Source organism: Bombina bombina, chromosome 5 (assembly GCF_027579735.1).
Source record: "Bombina bombina isolate aBomBom1 chromosome 5, aBomBom1.pri, whole genome shotgun sequence".
NCBI lineage: Eukaryota > Metazoa > Chordata > Amphibia > Anura > Bombinatoridae > Bombina > Bombina bombina.
Window position 1 is genome coordinate 475882980 of NC_069503.1, and position 26617 is coordinate 475909596.

Here is a 26617-nt window from a genome sequence, read left to right on the forward strand (position 1 = left end):
TTATTAGGGGAGTGAGCTGGGATAGCGGATAGAGGGGTATACGTGTCGGGCTATGTTTGGGAGGCGTGTTAGACAGTACAGGTGATTTAATAATTTAGTCAGTTTTTGTAGGCGCCGGCAGTTTCTAAAGTACCGTAAGTCACTGGCGACTCCAGAAATTTGTATTTACGCAGATTTCTGGACATCGCTGGTTTGTGAGACTTACGACACTTTAGCATCTGACGGCGCCGTATATGGGATAGCTCGAGTTGCAAGCTGAAACTACGGGCGGCGCAGGTTTCCACGCTTGCGCCGAAACCTGTGCCGTATATCGGATCGCGCCCCAGAGGAGGATAATTCATTATGTTGTATGTCATTTGAAATTTCATCAGCCTTATGAGAAGTTTTAAAAGACCTTATAATAATTAGAAGGCAGAATAGCAGTCAAAGCCTTATGAACAGAATCAGTAACAATTCTTTAAATTTCATAGGTATAACATGTAAATTAAAAGTTGAAGGAACAACAACAGGCAATGTACTATTCACTGATGGACACAATATCTGCATGTAAAAGTTTATCATGATAACCAATACAAATGACATTTGGAAATATAATGCACTTAGCTTTAGTAGAACCGACATCAGGCAGCAAAGTTCCAACAGATACTTTTGAGACAGGACCAGATTGTGACATCTTGCAAAATGTAAAATAAAAAACAACATATAAAGCAAAATTGTCAATTTCCTTATATGACAGTTTCAGGAATGGGAAAAAAAATGCAATAGCATAGCCCTCTGACATAGAAAAAGGCAAGAGGCAAATAGCAATGGGGTATTTAAATAATGAGAAAAAAAAAAAATCTGGCGCCAAGTATGATGCACAACATACCTGAATTTTTTTTGGCACCAACAACATCCGGAAATGACACACTCGCGTCACTAACGACGCAACCCTGTGTAAGGAACTCGGCGTCAACTACAACGCCGGAAATGACAAACTTGCGTCAACGGACGTACCTTCGCGCCAAAAATTCTCGCGCCAAGAATGACACAATAAAGTCTAGCATTTGGTGCACCCGCAGGCCTAATCCTGCCTGCAATTTGCAAGAAAAAAGTAGTCAATTTCGAAAAAAGACTAAACCCCATGTAAGAAAAAAAAATTCTTAATATGTTAATCTTCCCCAAATATGAAACTGACAGACTGCAAAAGGAAATGCAAGAACCTGACTCATGGCAAATATAAGTACAATACATATATTTAGAACTTTATATAAATGCATAAAGTGCCAAACCATAGCTAAGAATGTCTTAAGTAATAAAAAACATACTTACCAAAAGACACCCATCCACATATAGCAGATAGCCAAACCAGTACTGAAACAGTTATCAGTAGAGGTAATAGTAAATTGAGAGTATATCGTCAATCTGAAAAGGGAGGTAGGAGATGAATCTCTATGACCGATAACAGAACCCATGAAAAAGACCCCCGTTAGAGAAATCATCGTATTCAATAGGTGATACTCCCTTCACGTCCCTCTGACATTCGCTGTACTCTGAGAGGAATCGGGCTTCAAAATGCTGAGAAGCGCATATCAACGTAGAATCTAGCACAAACTTACTTCACCACCTCCATAGGAGGCAAAGTTTGTAAAACTGATTTGTGGGTGTGGTGAGGGGTGTATTTATAGGCATTTTGAGGTTTGGGAAACTTTGCCCCTCCTGGTAGGATTGTATATCCCATACGTCACTAGCTCATGGACTCTTGCCAATTACATGAAAGAAATAGCAAGAGAACAAAGAAAAATTGATAATAGGAGTTAATTAGAAAGTTGCTAAAAAAATTGCTGCTCTATCTGAATCACAAAAGAAAAAATGTGGGTTCAGTGTCCCTTTAAGTGTCTTAAAATGACATGCTCTATCTGAATCATGCAAGTTTCATTTTGACTTTCCTATACATGAGATGATGTATAAATCGCTATATAGTTCCTGCCTCCCATTATACATTAAGCTCTTATAAATTAAACTGGAAGTGATGCATTAAAGGTAATGTATTGCTTTGTTATGTTCCTGTGCAAAACGTCTTCCTCCTTCCAACTACAGCTAAGATTTAAACTCTCTGTTTAACGCTACAGAATATGTTGGCGCTTTGCAAATAAAAATAGTAGCCCACAGTAATTTATGCTGTGCAGTGGAATTAACACAAGTTTTTTTTTCTCCATTTTATTTATTTAAAAAGAAAAGAGACAAAAACATTCTGGTATTCCTGGTTTTAGGAAAAATATCTTTGGGCACAATCCATGGTTAAAAGTCCATATATTAACAAAAAGTCATAGCACTTCATATCATCTTGAGTTTAATGGCTGTTGGTTTTAGCAGACTTCATTTTTTCTGTCTCCTTTAATATTCGGATCACCCTATTAATGTTGATTCCTAAAAAAAAGACAATATTTGTGGTTTTCAACATAAGAATGTATCTAAATTTCTATACTGTTTATTGCTAGATTATTATTATTATATCATTAATATTCATCTGCTACATTTATTTCTAAAACCTATCAACATCACGGAAAATCTGTTTGAAAAGCTTAGAGAGTAAAATTAAACATAAATGAATTGGATAGCGCATGACAGTTTTTAAACAACTTTCCAATTTTTTTCCATTATCAATTTTGCTTACATCTCTTGGTATCCTTTGTAAAAGAGTAATCCTAGGTGAACTCAGGAGCGTGCACGTGTATTTAGCCATATGGCAGCAGTATTTGCAACAATGTTTATACAATCAAATACATTGTAGCAAACACTCCTGCCATAGAATGTTAAAGACGTGCACTCTCCAAAGGTCCTATCAGCCTACCCAGATTTACTTTTCAACAAAGGACTCCAAAAGAAGGAAAGCTGTTTAAAATTGCATGTTCTATCAGAATCATGAATGTTTAATTTTGCCTTCACTGTCCCTTTAAGACACATACACACTATATTAATAACTAAAGGCATTCATACATAGTTGCAGATTTCATTCATAAAGTTATGATGGTCCACAGTCCTCCATAACATATGGGATATATTTCCCGCTACTAGGAGGAGAACCCATACAAGAGCTTTAAAACCCTCCCATCTCTCTTTAGTTTTGTTCTTGGCCTTGTAGGAGATGGTTGAGAATAGAGGTTGTTCCAGCTACTTGCTTATGGGTTACAAATTGGGAGCTCACACCTATGTGAGACACAGAGTCCCTGGGGAGAATCATTTACAAAGGCAAAAGAAAAAACTCTTCACAGCAGCTGAATGATACAGGGACATATGAATACCCTGTTACTCGTCCTCAACCTCCCCCTGAGGGACACCAGTATTTCCTACTGCAATCCTCTGCGGTACACAATACCTGCACTGGATGTACTCTCTACTGGATACTGCTGCAGCTGCATTAACATGCCTGGTAAGCCAGTGGAGGAGTGCTGCGTAAGTTAAGTGCCTTTACCCAGCTCAGGCACAGCCCAGAGGCTATTTGTAGGTACTCTGACACAGGCCAGGGGACTTTACCTGCTCCCCTCATGACACAATTTTTTTCTCTATTTTATATCCCTAACAGTTCTACTAGAATTGGGAACATTATTAGGGAAGTTTCTGACCCTTTTTAACTCTCTGGCAGCTATAGGGTTTTTTATTTGAGCACTTTTAAAAATTATGTTTATGGCCCTTCAAGAGAACCGGCAATAGCTTAAGTGTATGATGTGGTTCAGTAATGCAGGCTCTGGTTAGGCTGGGGAACGCATTTTGACAGGGTTTACAGGATTATTATGCTTGGTGCACTATATTTTATTCACAAACAACCAAGTTTTTTTTTTTTCCTTCTAAAAACACATCAGCGTAACTCCTCAGTGTTTCTAGATTTTTCTGTCTCTATCCAGAGCCTCCAAGACTAGATTCTAACTACAACAGTTGGGGCCTACTCCTAAACAGATTCTAATATGAATTTCAGTGCCTGCCAAACCCAGGAAAGGGGTGAGTGACCATATAGGAGTTGCCAGAGGGTAGTTAGGGCATCTTCTTATTTCTGAGGGCTATAAAGCCGATTACATTGGGAGATTGTTTAAGTGTCTGAGGAAGTGTTTTATAGTGTAGTGGGCTCTCTACCAACTGTACTGTTTATTATATAAAGTGTCATTGTATAATGTTATATAAGTACAAACATGCAAAAAAATATGTCTGTCCTGTTATTTCTTTAAGAGGAGTCAGTTACAGTCTACAGCAGCGGTCCCCAACCAGTAGTCCGTGGACCACTGGTGTTCTGCGAGAAGATGTTGGTGGTCCTCGACACCATCAAGCAGGAACTAATCTCCCCTGATGGTGTCACCCCCGTTGTGCCGCAACTCTCTACATTGCCTGGCTGGAAATCAGTGAAAACCGATGGTGGAGATAAATTACAATCTCCCTACTCACGTTGCGTAGTACTGCACAACTTGCGTAGCTAGATTGTATTTTTAACTCCTCCTGCCCGGTGTGCTGCTCAGAGGAAGATGCTTTCATTCTAGCAGAGGTTGGTATATCCTTGGCTTTAAATAGTGGAATTAAAGTATATAAAAAAAAAAAGAAAATCTTAAAAAAAAAAAGTTCTTATATTTTATTTATTTTCTTCCCTTTATCTGTCTCTTTGTAGTAGTTTTCCTAATTCCTTCAGATGGACTAACATCACTGTTTGTCTTCCTCCCCTCCATCTTCTTTTTTTATTTTTTATTAAATATTAATTATTTTTCATTCTAATAATTTTCCCATGCACAACGCCATTCCACCTGAATTCCAGTAATTCCCATCCAGCAGATCAGCAATATCCCACCAGTATTATAGTAATTGCCAGTAACATCAGTCATGGTTAGTTCACATCCATATTGAGAGCTTTCTGATATAAACTTAATTTATGATTTCAATGTCTGTCCATGATCGTAAGTAGTTTTGAATAATTCCTAACTGGGGAGGTAACTTGAAAGTCTTGTGGTCCTTTTAAACATAATTCTTTTTTTTTTCTTCCACTTTTGTATATAAATATACAGACACACACATTTATAGAGGTTTGTACCTTTTTTAAAAAATTCATGTTAGTGGTCCACAGGATTCAGTCCCTGAGGTCCAAAGGTTGGCGACTCCTGGTCTATAGTATATACATTTAATTCATAGTGCTCTGCATCTATATTAACAGTTTGCAGGATTTATCTGTATATTTATACAACTGTGGAGATCATGTAAAGATAAGATCTATGGGTATATCTTTATACCTATGTTATGTGTAATTTATATGCAGATAATAAACATTGGTCATACATTTTTTCACTATTTGTAGAGATCCTTTAGAGATAAGATCCATTATCATGCAGACACTGAACATTAATAATATGTACCAGTTTGCCACTCTGTGTGGGATACACTCTTCATCTAGTGAAAGCTTATTTTCTGTCAACAGTTGTTGCTCTTATTCTCAAACCTCTGTCTTTTAAGGCAATAGTTGGGGTATCAATGTACCTATAGTTCCTTATATCCTGCTATGAGGGTAGCATTTACAGGAGTTATAATAGACTCAATCCTTATGCTTCTATGTTCCTAATGGAATTTTGCATTATTAAGATTCAGAGGGTGTGTCTCTTCCTACAATGAACTCCATTCATTGGATGCTGCTTCAGTTGCAGTTTCTTTGGCCCCCTCTTCAACAAATTATCTACATTTGGCACACAGTTTCCTTTGGATTTCTCTATCAGTCACACTTTTTCCTAAAGACACAAAGTCGGTCTTTGTCACTTGGCACATCCTTCCTTCGTTAGTCTTGGTCTATTGTACCGACAAAGCCGGAGCTCAGTGAGCTGGAGCACTGTGAGTCTCCAGAACGCCTCTGTCAGCACACCAGGGTGTGTGAATACCCTATGCTATTATACCTTTTCAGTTTGAATGACACACTGATATGCACATGAAGCACCCTCTTTTTTGTCTATGCACATATCCAGAATCTTTTAGACTATTTTGGGAATTTTGAAGAAGAACAGCTGTGGCATTGTGCTATCCGGATACATGAGATTATCCCTACTAATTTACAACACTGAACTTGATCGTATGGACATTTATGGACTTTGTATATAAGAGATAAGTCTGTATATGCATTTGTGAATTTAATTCCATCTGTATTATTGTTCTATATGTTTGGGTATTAGTACCCCCTAGGGTAATATATAGATTCTTGGGTGTAAGTCTAGTAAGGGACAAAAAACTACTAAGGTAGCGTTTGCCTCTTAACCCATAAGAAGGGATTCAAGACTTTCTTGACGGTTGGAAGGTCAAGATCTTTCTTCAAGAGTAATTGAAACATTGTGGGGTTTTGAAATATTTAACATCTTTGGAGCAGATTTGCAAAGCTGCTACATGTCTTTTCTGCATACTTTTTTTCAGAGTTTATCACTTGAGGTTTTGCTTTTTAGCTAGCAGTTTTTGGCAGGAAAGTCCTAAATAAGAACTGCCAGTAAAATTGTCCCACCCTTTCCGTAACATAGACCATTGGCTCGGGTATTAATCCCATATGTTATGGAGGACTGTGGACCATCATAATTTTACCAAAAAACCCCCAAAATTTATGCTTACCTGATAAATTATTTTCTTTTGGAATAATGATGGTGCATAGGCCCTGCCATTTAAATTTTTGGTTGACACCTCTATAGACCCTGCTTTGCCTTTCCTACCTTTACTTCATATTCTCTACTCGGCTATACGTAAAACTAAGACAGATAGGAGGTTTTAAAGCTTTTGTATGGGTTCTTGACTTCCTCCTAGTGGCAGGAAATACATATATTATAGATGACTGTGGACCATCATCATTCCAAAAGCATACATTTATGTTATTATTGTCTTCTTATGGGTATACTGACAGGCATGTAGTCTTCATTTTATAAAGTTTTTTTTGTTTTTTTAAGTAGGTAGAAATAGTGTGCTAGGAAAGGCAATTAAAGCTAGTTTAATACCCCTGCGTTTAGGACATTAAGGTGAATGTCTAACACAAATCAATACTGCATGTCCTGATATACTAATCTCAAACACTTCAGTTTTATAACTAAACTAGACAAATGTAGGAACACGAGAAGAGAAAGGGTAAAGCTTCAGACCAACAATAAAATGTCTACATCTTTATACACATTGCAATATTACCAATGGGACTATAGAAAAGTGATTTTAAAGTTTTTGTTCCATCTATACAGCAATACCATAATGTACTGTACATGTCTAGCTGATGTTGACAGTGTCTCAAAAGGCAATACTGCAGTATTCAAATTGTTAGTATAGGTTGTGGTAAAATGTAAATGAGATGTTTGTAAACAATTTAATATGTTCCAGCATGTAAAATGGATCAAAGCAAAAATATTAAAAGGGAGAAAAAAGTTCCTTAAAGTGAAGGTAAAATTGCAGCTCTCGGATCATTCATATATGTAGCCTATGCGCTAATATATGAAGTCGCTCATTTTTTATAAAAAAAATTATAATTGTAAAATTATATTTTTAATATTTTACTTTTGCAATTGACAGTGCCGTTGCTCCACCCTCGATTAACTTCCTGGTCAGTGCTCTATCCCATGTAGAAAGCGGCCCCACCCGCTTTCTACGTAAGCAGCCAGGCTCACTCCCTATTAATTAAGTTGTGCGCATTGTGTTGAGCATGCTCTGTAGATAGAGGGGGCGGTTTGTCTACACTCGTGGCCGCCTAACGGCCAGGATGTCAATTGGATGCTGGCGTTTACGTCATAACCATAACAAAATATGTGACACAGAGCCGGGCATTCCGCTGGACTCTAGGATTTAAGGTATGCAGTGTCATATTGTTTAATAATCAAAATAAAAAAAAATTATGAATTAAACTTATGTTTATTTTTATTGATCTGTCAAATCCTTCTTTTCGTATGGCGCAACTTTACCTTCACTTTAAATTGTGGCTAATCAGGGCTAGCTGTAAAGTTTATCCATTGCCCTAGGCTAGTGTTTTTTTAATTTTAGTCCTCAGGGCACACTAACAGGCTAACGGATTTTCAGGATTAGTCTGGGCGAGAGCAGATTAATAACCATGATTACTGATCAGATATGCTGAAAAACAAAATTTATGCTTACCTAATAAATTTCTTTCCGGACATGGAGAGTTCACAACGTCATTCCAATTACTAGTGGGTTATTTACTCCTGGCCAGCAGGAGGAGGCAAAGAGCACCCCAGAAGAGCTGTTAAGTGTCACGTCCCTTACCCATAACCCCCAGTCATTCGGCTGAAGTCAAATTGAAAAATAGGATAACACAAAGGTGTAGAGGTGCCTGAGGGTTAACAAAAAAAAACATATTTTATTTATGAACTTACCTGATAAATTAATTTCTTTCATAGTGGCAAAAGTCCATGAGCTAGTGACATATGGGATATACATTCCTACCAGGAGGGGGCAAAGTTTCCCAAACCTCAAAACGCCTATAAATATACCTTCTACCTCACTCATACCTTAGTTTAACGTGTAGCCAAGAAGTGAGGTGTAAAAGGAGGAGTAAAAAAGATACAAAAAGAGGAACTGGAAAAAAAATAAGGTGCTATATACAAAAAATCATAACCACAACAAAATAGAGTGGGTCTCATGGACTCTTGCCACTATGAAAGAAATTAATTTATCAGGTAAGTTCTTACATAAATTATGTTTTCTTTCATGTAAGTGGCAAGAGTCCATGAGCTAGTGAAGTATGGGATATAATACCCAAGATGTGGAAATCCACTAGTCACTAGGGGAGCGATAAAATAACAACAGCTAAATCCGCTGAGAAATTAAATCCAAAATAATTCAGTTTCTTTAAAAAAAACAACTCAAATCAAAGGCATTAGAATCAAACAGACAACTGCCTGAAGAACCTTTCTACCAAAGGTACCAAAATGGTAAAATTGAACTTTGTAAAAGTATGCAAAGAAGACCAAGTTGCTGCTTTGCAAATTTGATCAGCTGAAGCTTCATTCTTAAAAGCCCAAGAAGTGGCAACTGATCTAGTACAATGAGCTGTAATTCTTTGAGGCGGTGACTGCCCCGCCTCTAAATAAGCTTAATGGATCAAAAGTTTCAACCAAGATGTCAAAGAAATGGCAGAGGCTTTCTGACCTTTGCTGGAACCAGAAAAAGAAAAAAAATAGACTAGAAGTCTTTCTGAAATCTTTAGTAGCCTCAACATAATATTTCAAAGCTCTAACCACATACAAATGTAAAGACCTTTCAAGAGTATTCTTAGGATTAGGACACAAGGAAGGAACAACAATTTCCCTATTGATGTTGTTAGAATTCACAACTTTAGGCAAACATTTAAATGAAGTCCGCAAAACAGCTTTATCTTGATGGAAAATCAGATAAGGAGACTCGCAAGAGAGAGCAGACAATTCGGAAACTCTTCTAGCAGAAGAGATAGCCAAAAGAAATAACACTTTCCAAGAAAGTAGTTTAATATCCAAAGAATGCATAGGCTCAAAAGGAGGAGCCTGTAATATCTTCAAAACCAAATTGAGATTTCAAGGAGGAGAAATAGATTTAATAACAGGTTTGATACGAATCAAAGCCTGAACAAAACAGTGAATATCAGGAAGTTTAGCAATCTTTCTATAAAATAAGACAGAAAGAGCAGAAATTTGTCTTTTCAAAGTATTTGCAGACAAACCCTTATCCAGACCATCCTGAAGAAACTGTAAAATCCTAGGAATTCTGAAAGAACGCCAAGAATAATTATGGGTGGAACACTATGAAATATAGGTTTTCCAAACCCGATGATACATTTTCCTTGAAACAGACTTACGAGCCTGTATCATAGTGCTAATCACTGAGTCAGAGAAACCTCTATGACTAAGCACTAAGCATTCAATTTCCACGCCATCAAATTTAGAGATTTCAGATCCTGATGGAAAAATGGCTCTTGAGACAAAAGGTCTGGCCTTAAAGGAAGTGGCCAAGGCTGGCAACTGGACATCCGGACAAGATCCGCATACCAAAACCTGTGAGGCCATGCTGGTGCTATTAGAAACACATGAGATTGTTCTATTATGATCTTGGAGATCACACTTGGAAGAAGAACCAGAGGCGAAAAAATATAAGCAGGTTGGTAAAATCAAGGAACTGCTAAGGCATTCACCATCTCTGTCTGAGGATCCCTGGACCCTGGAAAGGTATATGGGAAGCTTCTTGTTTAGACGAGAGGCCATCAGATCTATTTCTGGAAGACCCCACATCTGTACAAGATGAAAACATACATCTGGATGGAGAGATCACTCCCCTGGATGTAAAGTCTGATGGCTGAGATAATCCGCTTCCCAATTGTCTACACCTGGGATATGAATCGCAGAAATTTGACAAGAGCTGGATTACGCCCAATAAAGTATCCAAGATACTTCTTTCATTGCTGAAGAACTGCAAGTCCCTCCTTGATAATTGAAATATGTCACTATAGTGATATTGTCTGTTCAAAAAAATAATGTAAGGTTCTCTCTTCAATAGAGGCCACGCCTGAAAAGCTCTGAAAATAGCGCAGAGTTCTAAAATATTGATGGGTAACCTCGCCTCTTGAGGTTTCCAAACCCCTTGTGCTGCCAGAGACCCCCAGACATCTCCCAAACCTGTAAGACTTCATCTGTTGTGATCACAGTCCAGGTAGGGCAAACAAATGAGGCCCCTTGAACAATAAGGTGATGGTCTAACAACCAAGTCAGAGAGAGTTGAGTGTTGGGATTTAAGTAAATCAGTTGTGATATCCGAGTATAATCCCTGCACCATTGGTGCAACATGCAAAGCTGTAGAGGTCTCATATGAAAATGAGCAAAGGGGATCGCGTCCGATGCTGCAGTCATGAGACCTAAAACTTCCATGCACATAGTCACTGAAGGGAATGACATAGACTGAAGGTTTAAACAAGCTAAAACTAACTTCATTTGTCTGTCAAAGAAAGAGTCATGAACACTGAATCTATCCCTTGTCTGAGGAATCAAGAAACTATTTTGTAAATTGATCCTCCAAGCATGTTTTTGAAGAAACCACGCTAGTTTTTTTGTGTGAAATTCTGCTAAATGAAAAAGATTAAGCTAGTACCAAGATATCATCCAAACAGGAAACACTGCAATACCCTGCTCTCTGATTACAGATAGAAGGGCACCGAGAACCTTTGAAAAGACTCTCGGAGCTGTCGCTAGACCAAACGGAAGAGCAACAAATTGGTAATGCTTGTCTAGAAAAGAGAATCTCAGAAACCGATAGTCTGGTCTAGATGGTCTGGATGAATCGGAATATGAAGATAAGCGTCCTGTAAGTCGATTGTGGAAATGAAATGACCTTACTGAACAAAAGGCAGAATAGTCCTTATAGTCACCATCTTGAAAGTTGGGACTCTTAAAAAACAATTAAAAAATTTTAGATCCAGAATTGGTCTGAACGAATCTTCTTTCTTTGGGACAATGAATAGATTTGAATAAAAACCCAAACCCCGTTCCTGCAGAGGAACTGGAACAATCACCCCTGAAAGCTCTAGGTCTGAAACACATTTCCGAAATGCCTGAGCCTTCACAGGATTTGTTGGAACATCATAAAGAATCATCCCATGGGAGGTCTTATTCTGAAACCTATTTGATACCCCTGAGAAACAATATTCTGAATCCAGTGATTTTGAACAGAAACTGTCCAAATGTGTTGAAATAATTTCAATCTGCCCCCCACCAGTTGAATTGGTTTGAGGGCCGCACCTTCATGCAGTCTTAGGGACTGGATTTGTATGTTTTATAAGGCTTGGATTTATTCCAAATTGGAGATGGTCTCCAATTAGAGCCAGAGGCCTTAGGGGAAGGAGAGGTCTTTTGTTCTCTATTCTGATGAAAGGAACAAAAACGATTGGGAGCTTTAAATTTACCCTTAGATTTCATATCTTGGGGCATAAAAACTCCCTTTCCACCGCTGATAGTGGAGATAATAGAATCCAATTGAAACCAAATAAATTTCAATAAAGATAGCAATTTAGATTTAGACACCATATCAGCATTGCAAGATTTAAGCCCTAAAGCTCTTCTAGTAAGAATAGCTAAAGACTTAGATTTAATATCAATCTTAATGACATCAAATATAGCATCACAGATAAAATGATTAGCATGTTGAAGTAAAAGAACAATGCTAGACAATTCAGGATCAATTAACTGTTGAGCTAAACTGTCCAACCAAAAAGTTGAAGCAGCAGCAACATTGGCCATAGAAATGGCAGGTCTAAGAATATAGCCAGTATGTAAATATGCTTTTCTAAGATACGATTCAATCTTCCTATCTAAAGGATCTTTAAAAGAAGTATTATCTTCCATAGGAATAGTAGTACGTTTGGCGAAAGTAGAAATAGCCCCATCAACCTTAGGGACTTTTTACCAAAACTCCAAATTAGCCACAAGTAAAGGATATAGTTTTTTAAACCTAGAAGAAGGGTTAAAAGAAGCACCAAGTTTAGACCATTCCTTAGTAAACATATGAGACATAGCGTCTGGAATAGGAAAAACTCAGGAGTAACCTCAGAAGTTTTAAAAACAGAATTCAAATGTTTGCTATAATTGTTATCAAGAGGACTAGATTCCTCAATACCCAAAGTAAACAATACTTTCTTTAATAAGGAACGAATATATTTAATCTTAAAAAGAAAGGTAGATTTATCAATTTCAGTCTCTGAAGTAGGATCCTCTGAGCCAGAGAGATGCTCTTGAATTAAGCAAAGTGAATACAGTACCCACTACTCACAGGAGCACGGAGAAGGCTTACCAAGCCCAGATAGATCCAAATGAAAAAGTAGTCTCCAGCTGTGGTGAGTAAAGCTTGAGAAAGGGCTTATTGTTAGCCCGAAACGTTGCTTTGCTTTATTGGACCCTGTATGTAAAAAAAAGGTCACTTTACTCACCACAGCTGGAGACTACTTTTCATCCAGAGAGATGCTCATCAGCAGAAGATACTTCAGTATGCTGTTGATCAATACAAAATTCATCAGATTTATGAGAAGTTAGGAGAGACCTTTTACATTTATTTGAAGGTGGAATAGCAGTATAATCTTTTATATCTACAAGGATATCATGTACATTAGACTGTGACGGTTTAACAGTAGATGTATTTGTACTTATATAAACATTATCAGCATGTAATATTTTTTTAGCCACATACTTGAGCTGAAGAAGTAAGTTCAGCTAATTTACAACATACACACTAAGCTTTGGTAGAATTGTTTTCAGGCAGCTTGGTTCCTACAGTAACATCACAGACAGGGTCAGTCTGAGACATCTTGCAAAATGTAACAAAAAAGAAAATATAACATTTAAACAAAATATCCAATTTCCTCAAAGTAACAGTTTCAGGAATGGGAAAAATGCTTATGATAAAATTATGGAAAAAAATCAAAAGCAAGCAACCTAGCACTCAAAGAACAAATGAGAGCAGAGAACAAAATAAGGAGAGACTTAATATAACAAATTTTTGCACCAAGAAAGGCGCAAATGCAGAAAAAAAAAACTTTGGGCGCTAAAGCTTTAACAAGTGAAATGATGTGACTTGCGACATAACAGGTGTGACTTCGTGCCCAAAAAAACTTGCAACAAGAAATGTAAAAAAAAATGACGCGACTTGGGTGCGTCAAAAATTTCCGTGACAAAAATGTCTCAATAAAAAGTAAGCCTAAGCCCACGATAATTTGAAAAAAACAGACTCCAAGTTACAAGTAATCTGGAACCCCAGGTAAGTCTAAAAAACTCCTATAAACATAATTTCTATGCTGAAACTGTTAGACTGCAAAAGGAAAAACACAGCCCTGACTCATGGAAAATATATACAATGTACATTTAAAACTTTATAAGATAAAGTGCCAAACATAGCTGAGAGTGTCTTAAAAAATGATATATACTTACCAGAAGACATCCATCCACATAAAGCAGACATCCAAACCAGTACTGAAACATATCAGCAGAGGTAATGGTAGAGGAGTATAATGTCGATCTGAAAAGGGAGGCAGAGATGAATCTCTGCAACCAATTTACAGAGAGCCTTAGAATAGATTCCCATAGGTGAAAACATGGCATCATGCCGTCACATTCCTCAGACAAACACTGTACTTTGAGAGGAATTGGGCTTCAATATGCTGAGAAGCGCCTATCACAGAAGAAAATTAAGCACATCTTGCTTCTCCGGAAGCATGTGCTCTGAGACAGATGATCCTGAGTGTGAAAAACCCTACTGTCACTCTGTAGTGGGCCAGCCTCCTGCCCACTGACTATGGACCCTGGAACTTGAAGGGATTTTGCTGTGTCTCTTCCAGATCACATCTGGATGCCCCTCTCCTTATCCATAAAAACTTGCCCAGACTTTTAGGCACCAAACCAGCATTGTCTGCTCTAACCCCCCCCCCTTCAAGACTCAGATAATTATTGCAAGAGTTTACAATAAGCACAGACATTCCTATTGTTTACATTCATATTGTTTAATCATATCTAGTCTAGCTGTGAAGTTTGAGGGCAGGGGTGGGGGATTGCATGTCCTATTCAACAGTTTAGAGGCATTCCTATTGTTTACATTCTTATTGTTTAATCTGCTGCTCTAGGTAATGCTTATTCATGGAGGGGGATTGTCCCTGGAAGTGTTTAAAAATGTGTGTGTATCTTTCAATAAAGGTTCATTCTGTTTTTACTCCAAAATCGGTCTTGTCTGATTCTTGGGGTAATTTTCAGAAGCATTGGTGGTTCCAGCTGTTAGGGAAGCTGAACAGGCAGACATACCCTGAGAGGGTACCAAGAGGTCTGTCACACTGAGAAATCCACCACGAGAGAGAGTCTCTCGTTAGAGGATCCAGATCTATCCTTTGAGATAGATCTGAATGGTCTCCGTTCCATTGACTGAGCATGCATAGTTGCAGAGATCTCGGATGGAATCGAGCAAAAGGAATGATGTCCATGGAAGCAACCATCAGACCAATTACTTCCATGCATTGAGCCACTGATGGAAGAACAGTAGACTGAAGAGACATCCGTCAGAAAATTTTTCATGGATAGGGAATCTACGATCGTCCCTAAGAAACACACCTCATAGCTGGAACAAGGGAACTCTTTTCCAGATTCACTTTCCATCCATGGGAACGTAGAAAAGACAACACGGTCTCTGTATGAGAGTTTGCAAGTTGAAAAAAATGACACTTGAACCAAGATGTCGTCCAGGTAAGGCGCCACCGCAATTCCCTGAGACCTGACAACTGTCAGAAGAGCCCCCAGAACCTTTGTAAAAACTCTGGTAGCTGTGGCAAGGCCAAACAGAAGAGCAACAAATTGAAAGTGCTGGTCTAGAAAAGCGAATCTCAGGAACTGATGATGATCCCTGTGAATGGGAACATGCAGATACGTGTCCTTCAGGTCTATGGTCGTTATGAACTGACCCTCTTGGACCAAAGGGAGAATAGAACGAATGGTTTCCATCTTGAAGGACAGTAGCCTGAGGAATTTTTTGAGACATTTTAGATTGGGTCGAAAGGTTCCCTCTTTTTTGGGAACCACAAATAGATTTGAATAGAATCCTTGACCCTGTTTCCTTAAAGGAACTGGAACAATCACTCCCAGGGAAGAAAGGTCCTGAACACAGCTTAAGAAGGCCTCACTTTTTAGAGGATGAATCTGCCCCTGGGAGGACAAGTCTTGAATCCTATTTTGTAACCCTGATATACTATGTCCACAGCCCAAGGATCTGAGACATTGTGTATCCAAGCTTGACAAAAAAAGGAAAGTCTGCCGCCAACTTGATCCAATTGGACTCTTCACGCATAATTAGCCTCAGATGAAGGCTTCTTTGCTTGCTTTCCCTTATTCCAAGGCTGGCTGGACCAGGAGGACTTGGACTGCTCCTGCTTGGAGGAGGAAGAGGTGGACTTTTGCCCTTTGAAGTTACGAAAGGAGCAATTAGAGCTTTGGTGACCCTTAGGTCTATTCTTCCTGTCCTGAGGTAGAAGGGACCCCTTTCCACCTGTAATCTCAGAAATGATCTCCGCCAGACCAGGACCAAAAAGGGTCTTACCCTTATAAGGTAAAGACAGAAGCTTGGACTTGGAAGTAACATCAGCTGACCAAGATTTTAATCATAGGGCTCTGCGAGCTGGAACCGTGAAGCTAGACATGACTTGCATGTTGGCATCAGAAATAAAGTAATTGACCAGTTTAAGAGCCTTGATCTTATCTTGGATCTCTGCTAAAGAAGTTTCCTCTAAAACTGACTAAGATAAAGCATCACACCAATAAGATGCTGCGCTCGCAATCGTAGCAATAGTAGCAGCAGGTTGCCATTGTAATCCCTCATGAACATACAGCTTCTTTAAATAAGCCTTAAGCTTTTTATACATGGAATCCTTAAAAGAACAGCTATCCTCTATAGGAATCGTAGTTCTTTTGGCCAGAGTAGAAATAGCGCCTTCCACCTTAGGCACAGTGCACCATGAGTCCCAAATGGAGTCAGCAACAGGAAACATATTTTCAAAAACGGGAGGAGAAAAGGGAATCCCTGGTGTGTCCCATTCCTGTGATATGATCTCCGACAGGAAATACTTCCACAGAGGAAGGAACATCATAGTATTTATTAAGCTTACTAGATTTTTTAGGGTTGACAGCGACAGAAGGGTCGGAGTCATCCAAAGTAGCCAGTACCTCCTTTAGAAGTAAACAAAGATGTTCAAGCTTAAATCTGAAGTTTACTTCTTCGGAATCAGCCAAAGGATTTACACAGTCAGAATCTGAGATCTCACTCTCAGAAGCTACCGAGGTATCCTCCTCATCCGACTTATGGGGGAGGTCAACCATCGCAGAAGAAGATGGAACAGAAACCTTACTAGCAGAAATATGATTTTATCTTGCGCTTACCCGCAATGGTAAAAGCAGATAAAGCCACAGAGACAGCAGAATATATCTGTGCAGAAAAATCTACTGGCAAATACACGCATCCAGGAGGCTGAGAGGAACCGCAGGGCACTGTATGTGATACCATTGAGGCTTGGGATGTTTGAGGAGAAAGCTGTGGCATATCATGAACAGCATTATCCTGAGAGACAATAGGCTCAGAAAGCAGTAATTTATCTTTAAACTGTAGGGTCCTAACTAAACATGAGGAACAAAATTGCAAAGGCAAAACAATTTGGGCCTCTAAACACAAACATTTATCAAGAGAAACAGACTACTGTTCAGTGTCCATAGCTAAATTAATCCCAAAAATGAAAGGAATTAAAAATAATTTGAAAATGACTACGGTCACTTTAAGAAGAATTTTTTTTTCTCAGAGCACAAAAAAATACCCAAATAGTGAAAAACAAAGTATGTGCCTCTACACCTCAGTCAGCCTGAGGTGCCCTACCTGAACCTTCAAAAGTTATCCAAATGCAGGGTGCGGAGCCTATAGCTGTTGCGGTAGGATGTGCGTGTGAAGAGCTCCTGACTTTAATCTGTTATTTTGGAGTCATTTCTCAACTTTCAATTAACTGTTTGATTGGATAACATAAGCCACTTCATCTTGTGTTGTTCAAGAGGAATCTGGAGACTCCTGACACAAAACTGACCTACCTATGTTCCTCAGCTGACTACACCACGATTAGCCACAAGGTTTTGAGGCCTTTATGGACTGACTGTAGGTGTCGTTAAAGCTACCGCATCGATACCCCCCCAGGTCCCTGGGTAACCAAACCAGTTCAATTGCAACTGGACAGTTGCCTGCAACTGGACCAAGGCCTGCATCGCAACAGTTAATAGTGAGACTGTCTCCCTCTATACTACACAGGGGACAAACAGCGTTGTCCTGAAAGAGCAGAGAGAGACATCTACTGCTGTTACAATCACAGAGTCCGATCTACAGAAGGGTGGGATCGATGCTAACTACCCTTTCTTGCCTATATCTAAAACCCGAGGATCCATAACGGAAGTTCTACGCTCCATCTCTGCACGCACACATTTGGGGCGCACACATTTGGGGTACTCAAGTCGTTTACTGAAGTTCAACTGCTGGCAGTGGCACCTAACATACTTGAGACCCCACACCCTAAAGAATACCCGGCTGAACATGATTCCATCCCAAACCTGGATGCAGAGCGCCATGGTCCCAAATCTGACCACGCTAGATGGACTTTCCTCCCAAGCTGCATGGTGGCCTGAACTAGTGAGGATCCCACTGTTGACCTGCTGGGATCCCGGCGGTGTGTGCTCGCTGCACTCTCTGGGACGCTGCATTCCTCTTCTGAGTACCTCTGGTGCGTTCATTGCCAGGGGGAGGTCACGAGCCATGCTTGATTTAGACCCGAACTGCCAGCATACTCTGTCTTGTGAGTTAAGGGGAGCGGAGGTGATAAGGGAAGCCTATGTCGCCACATATGTACTACCTGGCGGTAGTTTGCCCTGCTGGAAAGGTGGTGTGGGATGAACTGGCATCCCACACCATCCCACCTGGGATGTCTTCAAACAGAACTGGCATCGGTAACGCTTACTCCCTAATAACATCCTCTATGTCGTGCTGTATAGTGTCCGACTACTACCATGCAGATATTGGCTTTCGGGTCTGACCGGTGGACAATAACTTTGCGCCAAAATATAGTGGCCTATACTATTGAATCCTTTCATAAGAATTGTAGTGGAAGGACATGTAGGTGAGGGGAAGTTGTGTCTGTTTTCACCTCACCGCTTGCAAGACTGTCATTTGGTACACTGTTCACTGTTTTTTTTTTGTGTGTTTTTTCCCCCTTTATTGTGTATGTGTATGCGATATTTGTCACCAGATGTAATTTCCCTCTTTAGCTCTAAGTGTATGACGCACAGCTGGATAAAAGCTGTTTTCCCCTCTCCATAAGTGCAGCTGGGTTTGTACTAGATATAGCCAAGGGGTGCATAACTACCAATAATACCTTCACCAATCCACAAGAAACAGTATCACGTCTTGTCTAGTACCTATGTGTTATGGTTTAACTTTCCCATCCCCCTTAAACTGTTGGGTATATAGTAGTGGAGCATGACACGTTGTAAACAAAGCCTTCCTAGTATATTACACTTGGGTATAGCGCTAATGAAACCCTGCTGGCCTAGTATCTGTCACTAAGGAAAACCCTCAACTGTTATTTTACACCTTGTTTAACTGTTAGTTATTTGAATCTTATGCTAAAGGGTTCTGGTTGTAACTACCTATACTTTTTGCTTCATAAAGATAGCATGGATGGTAATAAGTATATCATATTCTGGGACCTAACCAGCTAGGGATTGTTCCCAAAACACCCTTTAATATTACTTACGCATTTAACCACTGCACCCCTATGCCCCTATGTACCTCATATCTGCCTGAGTTTCTTAATGCTATTTCAGATTAAATTTTTGCTGTTGGTATTAGGACTCCCTTTGGGAATGTTTTCTTATCTTTATTGCTCCCAGTACTGTTCATGTAAAAGATTTTATAACCTTTGTACAATTTTGGTCAGATGGGCCCTATGCCCTACACAATTATTTTGTGGCACTTGGGTGTTTAATTGTTATAATCTACACACTCTTCCACTAAAGTGGGTTTCCTAAACTTGCTTGATAAGCTGTACTTATATGTCCAGTATATATTTATATTGTTCAAGCATGTATTTCACAGGTTAGTAGTCTCCATTTGGGGTCCAAAAGTGGCCCACTCTGTTACTATGTCTTCACCCCTACAACTCCACATCCAGACCCAATTTCACCCTTATGGGGGTCCAAGAGAGACCTCTATTTGTAATTTGGGGAAACCATTTTATTTAACTTTACATCATACTTTAAGGGGGTATACCTTAACAGAAAACTTGAGGTTTTACTACTATCTGTATAATTGGGTGAACAATCGTATATTTATTCAGACATATATTGTGTATATTTTGTCGTGATCTTCTTTAGTCTCTGGAACTGTGATATTATTTGCCTGTTTTATCTATTTACAACTTCAATAAAAAATAAATACATTCCTGCAAATTGGTCAAACGAGACGTCACAGAAGAAAGCTCACATAAGAATGACGCCGCTCTGCTCAGTATCTCAAGTGGAAGAGCGGGAAGTCACATAAACCGGCAAAAAGAGAAACTGTGCAACAGTCTAATAGCGTGCGTCTCTTATAAGTCCTCAGAGTAACACGTGAAAACCGGAGATGTGAATGTTGTCCCCAACATCCGAAATCCCCAAATAAAAATATATTTCTAACATCTGAGAACGGTAGGCTAATAAAACAGAATTTATGTTTACCTGATAAATTACTTTCTCCAACGGTGTGTCCGGTCCACGGCGTCATCCTTACTTGTGGGATATTCTCTTCCCCAACAGGAAATGGCAAAGAGCCCAGCAAAGCTGGTCACATGATCCCTCCTAGGCTCCGCCTACCCCAGTCATTCGACCGACGTTAAGGAGGAATATTTGCATAGGAGAAACCATATGTTACCGTGGTGACTGTAGTTAAAGAAAATAAATTATCAGACCTGATTAAAAAAACAAGGGCGGGCCGTGGACCGGACACACCGTTGGAGAAAGTAATTTATCAGGTAAACATAAATTCTGTTTTCTCCAACATAGGTGTGTCCGGTCCACGGCGTCATCCTTACTTGTGGGAACCAATACCAAAGCTTTAGGACACGGATGAAGGGAGGGAGCAAATCAGGTCACCTAAATGGAAGGCACCACGGCTTGCAAAACCTTTCTCCCAAAAATAGCCTCAGAAGAAGCAAAAGTATCAAATTTGTAAAATTTAGAAAAAGTGTGCAGTGAAGACCAAGTCGCTGCCTTACATATCTGATCAACAGAAGCCTCGTTCTTGAAGGCCCATGTGGAAGCCACAGCCCTAGTGGAGTGAGCTGTGATTCTTTCAGGAGGCTGCCGTCCGGCAGTCTCATAAGCCAATCGGATAATGCTTTTAATCCAGAAGGAGAGAGAGGTAGAAGTTGCTTTTTGACCTCTCCGTTTACCAGAATAAACAACAAACAAAGACAAAGTTTGTCTGAAATCCTTAGTAGCTGCTAAGTAAAATTTGAGAGCACGAACTACATCCAAGTTGTGCAACAAACGTTCCTTCTTTGAAACTGGATTAGGACACAAAGAAGGCACAACTATCTCCTGGTTAATGTTTTTGTTAGAAACAACTTTTGGAAGAAAACCAGGTTTAGTACGCAAAACCACCTTATCTGCATGGAACACCAGATAAGGAGAAGAACACTGCAGAGCAGATAATTCTGAAACTCTTCTAGCAGAAGAAATTGCAACCAAAAACAAAACTTTCCAAGATAATAACTTAATATCAACGGAATGTAAGGGTTCAAACGGAACCCCCTGAAGAACTGAAAGAACTAGGTTGAGACTCCAAGGAGGAGTCAAAATTTTGTAAACAGGCTTGATTCTAACCAGAGCCTGAACAAAGGCTAGAACATCTGGCACAGCTGCCAGCTTTTTGTGAAGTAACACAGACAAGGCAGAAATCTGTCCCATCAAGGAACTTGCAGATAATCCTTTTTCCAATCCTTCTCGAAGGAAGGATAGACTCTTAGGAATCTTAACCTTGTCCCAAGGGAATCCTGCAGATTCACACCAACAGATATATCAAATTATGTGGTAATTTTTCTGGTTACAGGCTTTCAGGCCTGAACAAGAGTATTAATAACAGAATCTGAGAACCCTCGCTTTGATAAGATCAAGCGTTCAATCTCCAAGCAGTCAGCTGGAGTGGGTCGAACGGACCTAGAACAAGAAGGTCTCATCTCAAAGGTAGCTTCCATGGTGGAGCCGATGACATATTCACCAGATCTGCATACCAAGTCCTGCGTGGCCACGCAGGAGCTATCAAAATCACCGACGCCCTCTCCTGATTGATCCTGGCTACCAGCCTGGGGATGAGAGGAAACGGCGGGAACACATAAGCTAGTTTGAAGGTCCAAGGTGCTACTAGTGCATCCACTAGAGCCGCCTTGGGATCCCTGGATCTGTACCCGTAGTAAGGAACTCTGAAGTTCTGACGAGAGGCCATCAGATCCATGTCTGGAATGCCCCACGGTTGAGTGACTTGGGCAAAGATTTCCGGATGGAGTTCCCACTCCCCCGAATGCAATGTCTGACGACTCAGAAAATCCGCTTCCCAATTTTCCACTCCTGGGATGTGGATAGCAGACAGGTGGCAGGAGTGAGACTCCGCCCATAGAATGATTTTGGTCACTTCTTCCATCGCTAGGGAACTCCTTGTTCCCCCCTGATGGTTGATGTATGAACTTGGCCCTCGCTAGCTGAGGCCAAGCTTTGAGAGCATTGAATATCGCTCTCAGTTCCAGAATATTTATCGGTAGAAGAGATTCTACCCGAGACCAAAGACCCTGAGCTTTCAGGGATCCCCAGACCGCGCCCCAGCCCATCAGACTGGCGTCGGTCGTGACAATGACCCACTCTGGTCTGCGGAAGGTCATCCCTTGTGACAGGTTGTCCAGGGACAGCCACCAACGGAATGAGTCTCTGGTCCTCTGATTTACTTGTATCTTCGGAGACAAGTCTGAATAGTCCCCATTCCACTGACTGAGCATGAACAGTTGTAATGGTCTTAGATGAATGCGCACAAAAGGAACTATGTCCATTGCCGCTACCATCAAACCTATCACTTCCATGCACTGCGCTATGGAAGGAAGAGGAACGGAATGAAGTATCCGACAAGAGTCTAGAAGTTTTGTTTTTCTGGCTTCTGTCAGAAAAATCCTCATTTCTAAGGAGTCTATTATAGTTCCCAAGAAGGGAACCCTCGTTGACGGAGATAGAGAACTCTTTTCCACGTTCACTTTCCATCCGTGAGATCTGAGAAAGGCCAGGACAATGTCCGTGTGAGCCTTTACTTGAGGAAGGGACGACGCTCGAATCAGAATGTCGTCCAAGTAAGGTACTACAGCAATGCCCCTTGGTCTTAGCACCGCCAGAAGGGACCCTAGTACCTATGAGAAAATCCTAGGAGCAGTGGCTAATCCGAAAGAAAACGCCACGAACTGGAAATGCTTGTCCAGGAATGCAAACCTTAGGAACCGATGATGTTCCTTGTGGATAGGAATATGTAGATACGCATCCTTGAAATCCACCTTGGTCATGAATTGACCTTCCTGGATGGAAGGAAGAAGTGTTCGAATGGTTTCCATCTTGAACGATGGAACCTTGAGAAACTTGTTCAAGATCTTGAGATCTAAGATTGGTCTGAACGTTCCCTCTTTTTTGGGAACTATGAACAGATTGGAGTAGAACCCCATCCCTTGTTCTCCTAATGGAACAGGATGAATCACTCCCATTTTTAGCAGGTCTTCTACCCAATGTAAGAATGCCTGTCTTCTTATGTGGTCTGAAGACAACTGAGACCTGTGGAACCTCCCCCTTGGAGGAAGCCCCTTGAACTCCAGAGAATAACCTTGGGAGACTATTTCTAGCGCCCAAGGATCCAGAACATCTCTTGCCCCAGCCTGAGCGAAGAGAGAGAGTCTGCCCCCCACCAGATCCGGTCCCGGATCGGGGGCCCGCATTTCATGCTGTCTTGGTAGCAGTGGCAGGTTTCCTGGCCTGCTTTCCTTTGTTCCAGCCTTGCATAGGTCTCCAGGCTGGATTGGCTTGAGAAGTATTACCTTCCTGCTTAGAGGACGTAGCCCTTGGGGCTGATCCGTTTCTGCGAAAGGGACGAAACTTAGGTTTATTTTTGGTCTTGAAAAGACCTATCCTGAGGAAGGGCGTGGCCCTTGCCCCCAGTGATATCAGAGATAATCTCTTTCAAGTCAGGGCCAAAGAGTGTTTTCCCCTTGAAAGGAATGTCAAGCAATTTGTTCTTGGAAGACGCATCCGCTGCCCAAGATTTTAACCAAAGCGCTCTGCGCCACAATAGCAAACCCAGAATTTTTTCGCCGCTAACCTAGCCAATTGCAAGGTGGCGTCTAGGGTGAAAGAATTAGCCAATTTAAGAGCACGAATTCTGTCCATAATCTCCTCATAAGAAGAAGAATTACTAATAATCGCCTTTCCTAGCTCATCAAACTAGAAACACGCGGCTGCAGTGACAGGGACAATGCATGCAATTGGTTGTAGAAGGGAACCTTGCTGAACAAACATCTTTAGCAGACCTTCTAATTTTTTATCCATAGGATCTTGGAAAGCACAACTATCTTCTATGGGTATAGTGGCGCGCTTGTGTAGAGTAGAAACCGCCCCCTCGACCTTGGGGACTGTCTGCCATCAGTCCTTTCTGGGGTCGACTATAGGAAAACAATTTTATAAATATGGGGGGAGGTACTAAAGGTATACCGGGCCTGTCCCATTCTTTACTAACAATGTACGCCACCCGCTTGGATATAGGAAAAGCTTCGGGGGGCCCCGGGGCCTCTAAGAACTTTTCCATTTTACATAGTGGTTCTGGAATGACCAGATAATCACAATCATCCAAATTGGATAACACCTCCTTAAGCAGAGCGCGGAGATGTTCCAACTTAAATTTAAAATTAATCACATCAGGTTCAGCTTGTTGAGAAATGTTTCCTGAATCTGAAATTTCTCCCTCAGACAAAACCTCCCTGGCCCCCTCAGACTGGTGTAGGGGCCCTTCAGAAACCATATCATCAGCGTTCTCATGCTCTACAGAATTTTCTAAAACAGAGCAGTCGCGCTTTCGCTGATAAGTGGGCATATTGGCTAAAATGTTTTTGATAGAATTATCCATTACAGCCGTTAAATGTTGCATAGTAAGGAGTATTGGCGCACTAGATGTACTAGGGGCCTCCTGTATGGGCAAGACTGGTGTAGACGAAGTAGGGGATGATGCAGTACCATGCTTACTCCCCTCACTTGAGGAATCATCTTGGGCATCATTTTTACTAAATTTTTTTATGACATAAAATACATATAGTTAAATGAGAAGGAACCTTGGTTTCCCCACAGTCAGAACACAATCTATCTGGTAGTTCAGACATGTTAAACAGGCATAAACTTGATAACAAAGCACAAAAAACGTCTTAAAATAAAACCGTTACTGTCACTTTAAATTTTAAACTAAACACACTTTATTACTGCAATTGCGAAAAAGTATGAAGGAATTGTTCAAAATTCACCAAAATTTCACCACAGTGTCTTAAAGCCTTAAAAGTATTGCACACCAAATTTGGAAGCTTTAACCCTTAAAATAACGGAACCGGAGCCGTTTTTATATTTAACCCCTTTACAGTCCCTGGAATCTGCTTTGCTGAGACCCAACCAAGCCCAAAGGGGAATACGATACCAAATGATGCCTTCAGAAAGACTTTTCTATGTATCAGAGCTCCACACACATGCAGCTGCATGCCATGCTGTCCTCAAAAACAAGTGCGCCATACCGGCGCGAAAATGAGGCTCTGACTATGATTAGGGAAAGCCCCTAAAGAATAAGGTGTCAAAAACAGTGCCTGCCGATATAATCATATCAAAATACCCAGAATAAATGATTCCTCAAGGCTAAATATGTGTTAATAATGAATCGATTTAGCCCAGAAAAAGTCTACAGTCTTAATAAGCCCTTGTGAAGCCCTTATTTACTATCTTAATAAACATGGCTTACCGGATCCCATAGGGAAAATGACAGCTTCCAGCATTACATCGTCTTGTTAGAATGTGTCATACCTCAAGCAGTAAGAGACTGCACACTGTTCCCCCAACTGAAGTTAATTGCTCTCAACAGTCCTGTGTGGAACAGCCATGGATTTTAGTTACGGTGCTAAAATCATTTTCCTCATACAAACAGAAATCTTCATCTCTTTTCTGTTTCTGAGTAAATAGTACATACCAGCACTATTTTAAAATAACAAACTCTTGATTGAATAATAAAAACTACAGTTAAACACTAAAAAACTCTAAGCCATCTCCGTGGAGATGTTGCCTGTACAACGGCAAAGAGAATGACTGGGGTAGGCGGAGCCTAGGAGGGATCATGTGACCAGCTTTGCTGGGCTCTTTGCCATTTCCTGTTGGGGAAGAGAATATCCCACAAGTAAGGATGACGCCGTGGACCGGACACACCTATGTTGGAGAAAATAAAGACATCTTTCAGCCCCAGAGGTACAGCCCCGTAAACAGTAAGGGAAGACATTAACCCCTTAGTCTCCTCACATACATTAAGCACATACATTAAGTGCCTGCATAAAGGATTATGTCCCAAAAGAAATATTGCAGAAAAAAATATTTCCAAGTGCAAGTCTCCAAGACCTAGAAGACAAAAGCACTTACCTGCAAATTCAGCTGTCGGACAGGAAGACAGCTCACAAGGCATGAAAGGACACATACTCCTATCAGAGACCTGTAGAAAAAGAGAGAACAGAGTAACCAACTCTGGCTTTCTATAACTAGGGTAGCAACTATATTAGAAACAAAGCAAGGACCACCTCACCACTTTCTAACTGGTAAAAGCCACCACTACTCTTACTAAAGAGATTAACATGGACACAGCTAAACCCCTGTAGAAAAGAATAGACAGAGTAGCCAACCCTGGCTTTCTGTAATAGGGGTAGCAATAATGTTAGAAGTTAAGCAAAGACCCCTTTGCCATCTTCTAACTGCTAAAAGCCACCATTACTCTTACTAAAGAGATTGAC

General features: G+C 40.4%; 1 protein-coding gene across 1 annotated transcript in view; it reads right to left on the reverse strand.

Moving 5' to 3' along the window:
• Positions 1-2183: 2183 nt before the first annotated feature.
• The window catches only part of LOC128660487 (mucin-12), a 770239-nt gene continuing 745805 nt past the window's right edge, over positions 2184-26617 (reverse strand). Inside the window, exon 39 of the mRNA XM_053714362.1 lies at positions 2184-2409. Coding sequence (XP_053570337.1) covers positions 2333-2409 — 77 coding nt within the window. The 3' untranslated portion in view covers positions 2184-2332. The remainder of the gene's footprint in view (positions 2410-26617) is intronic.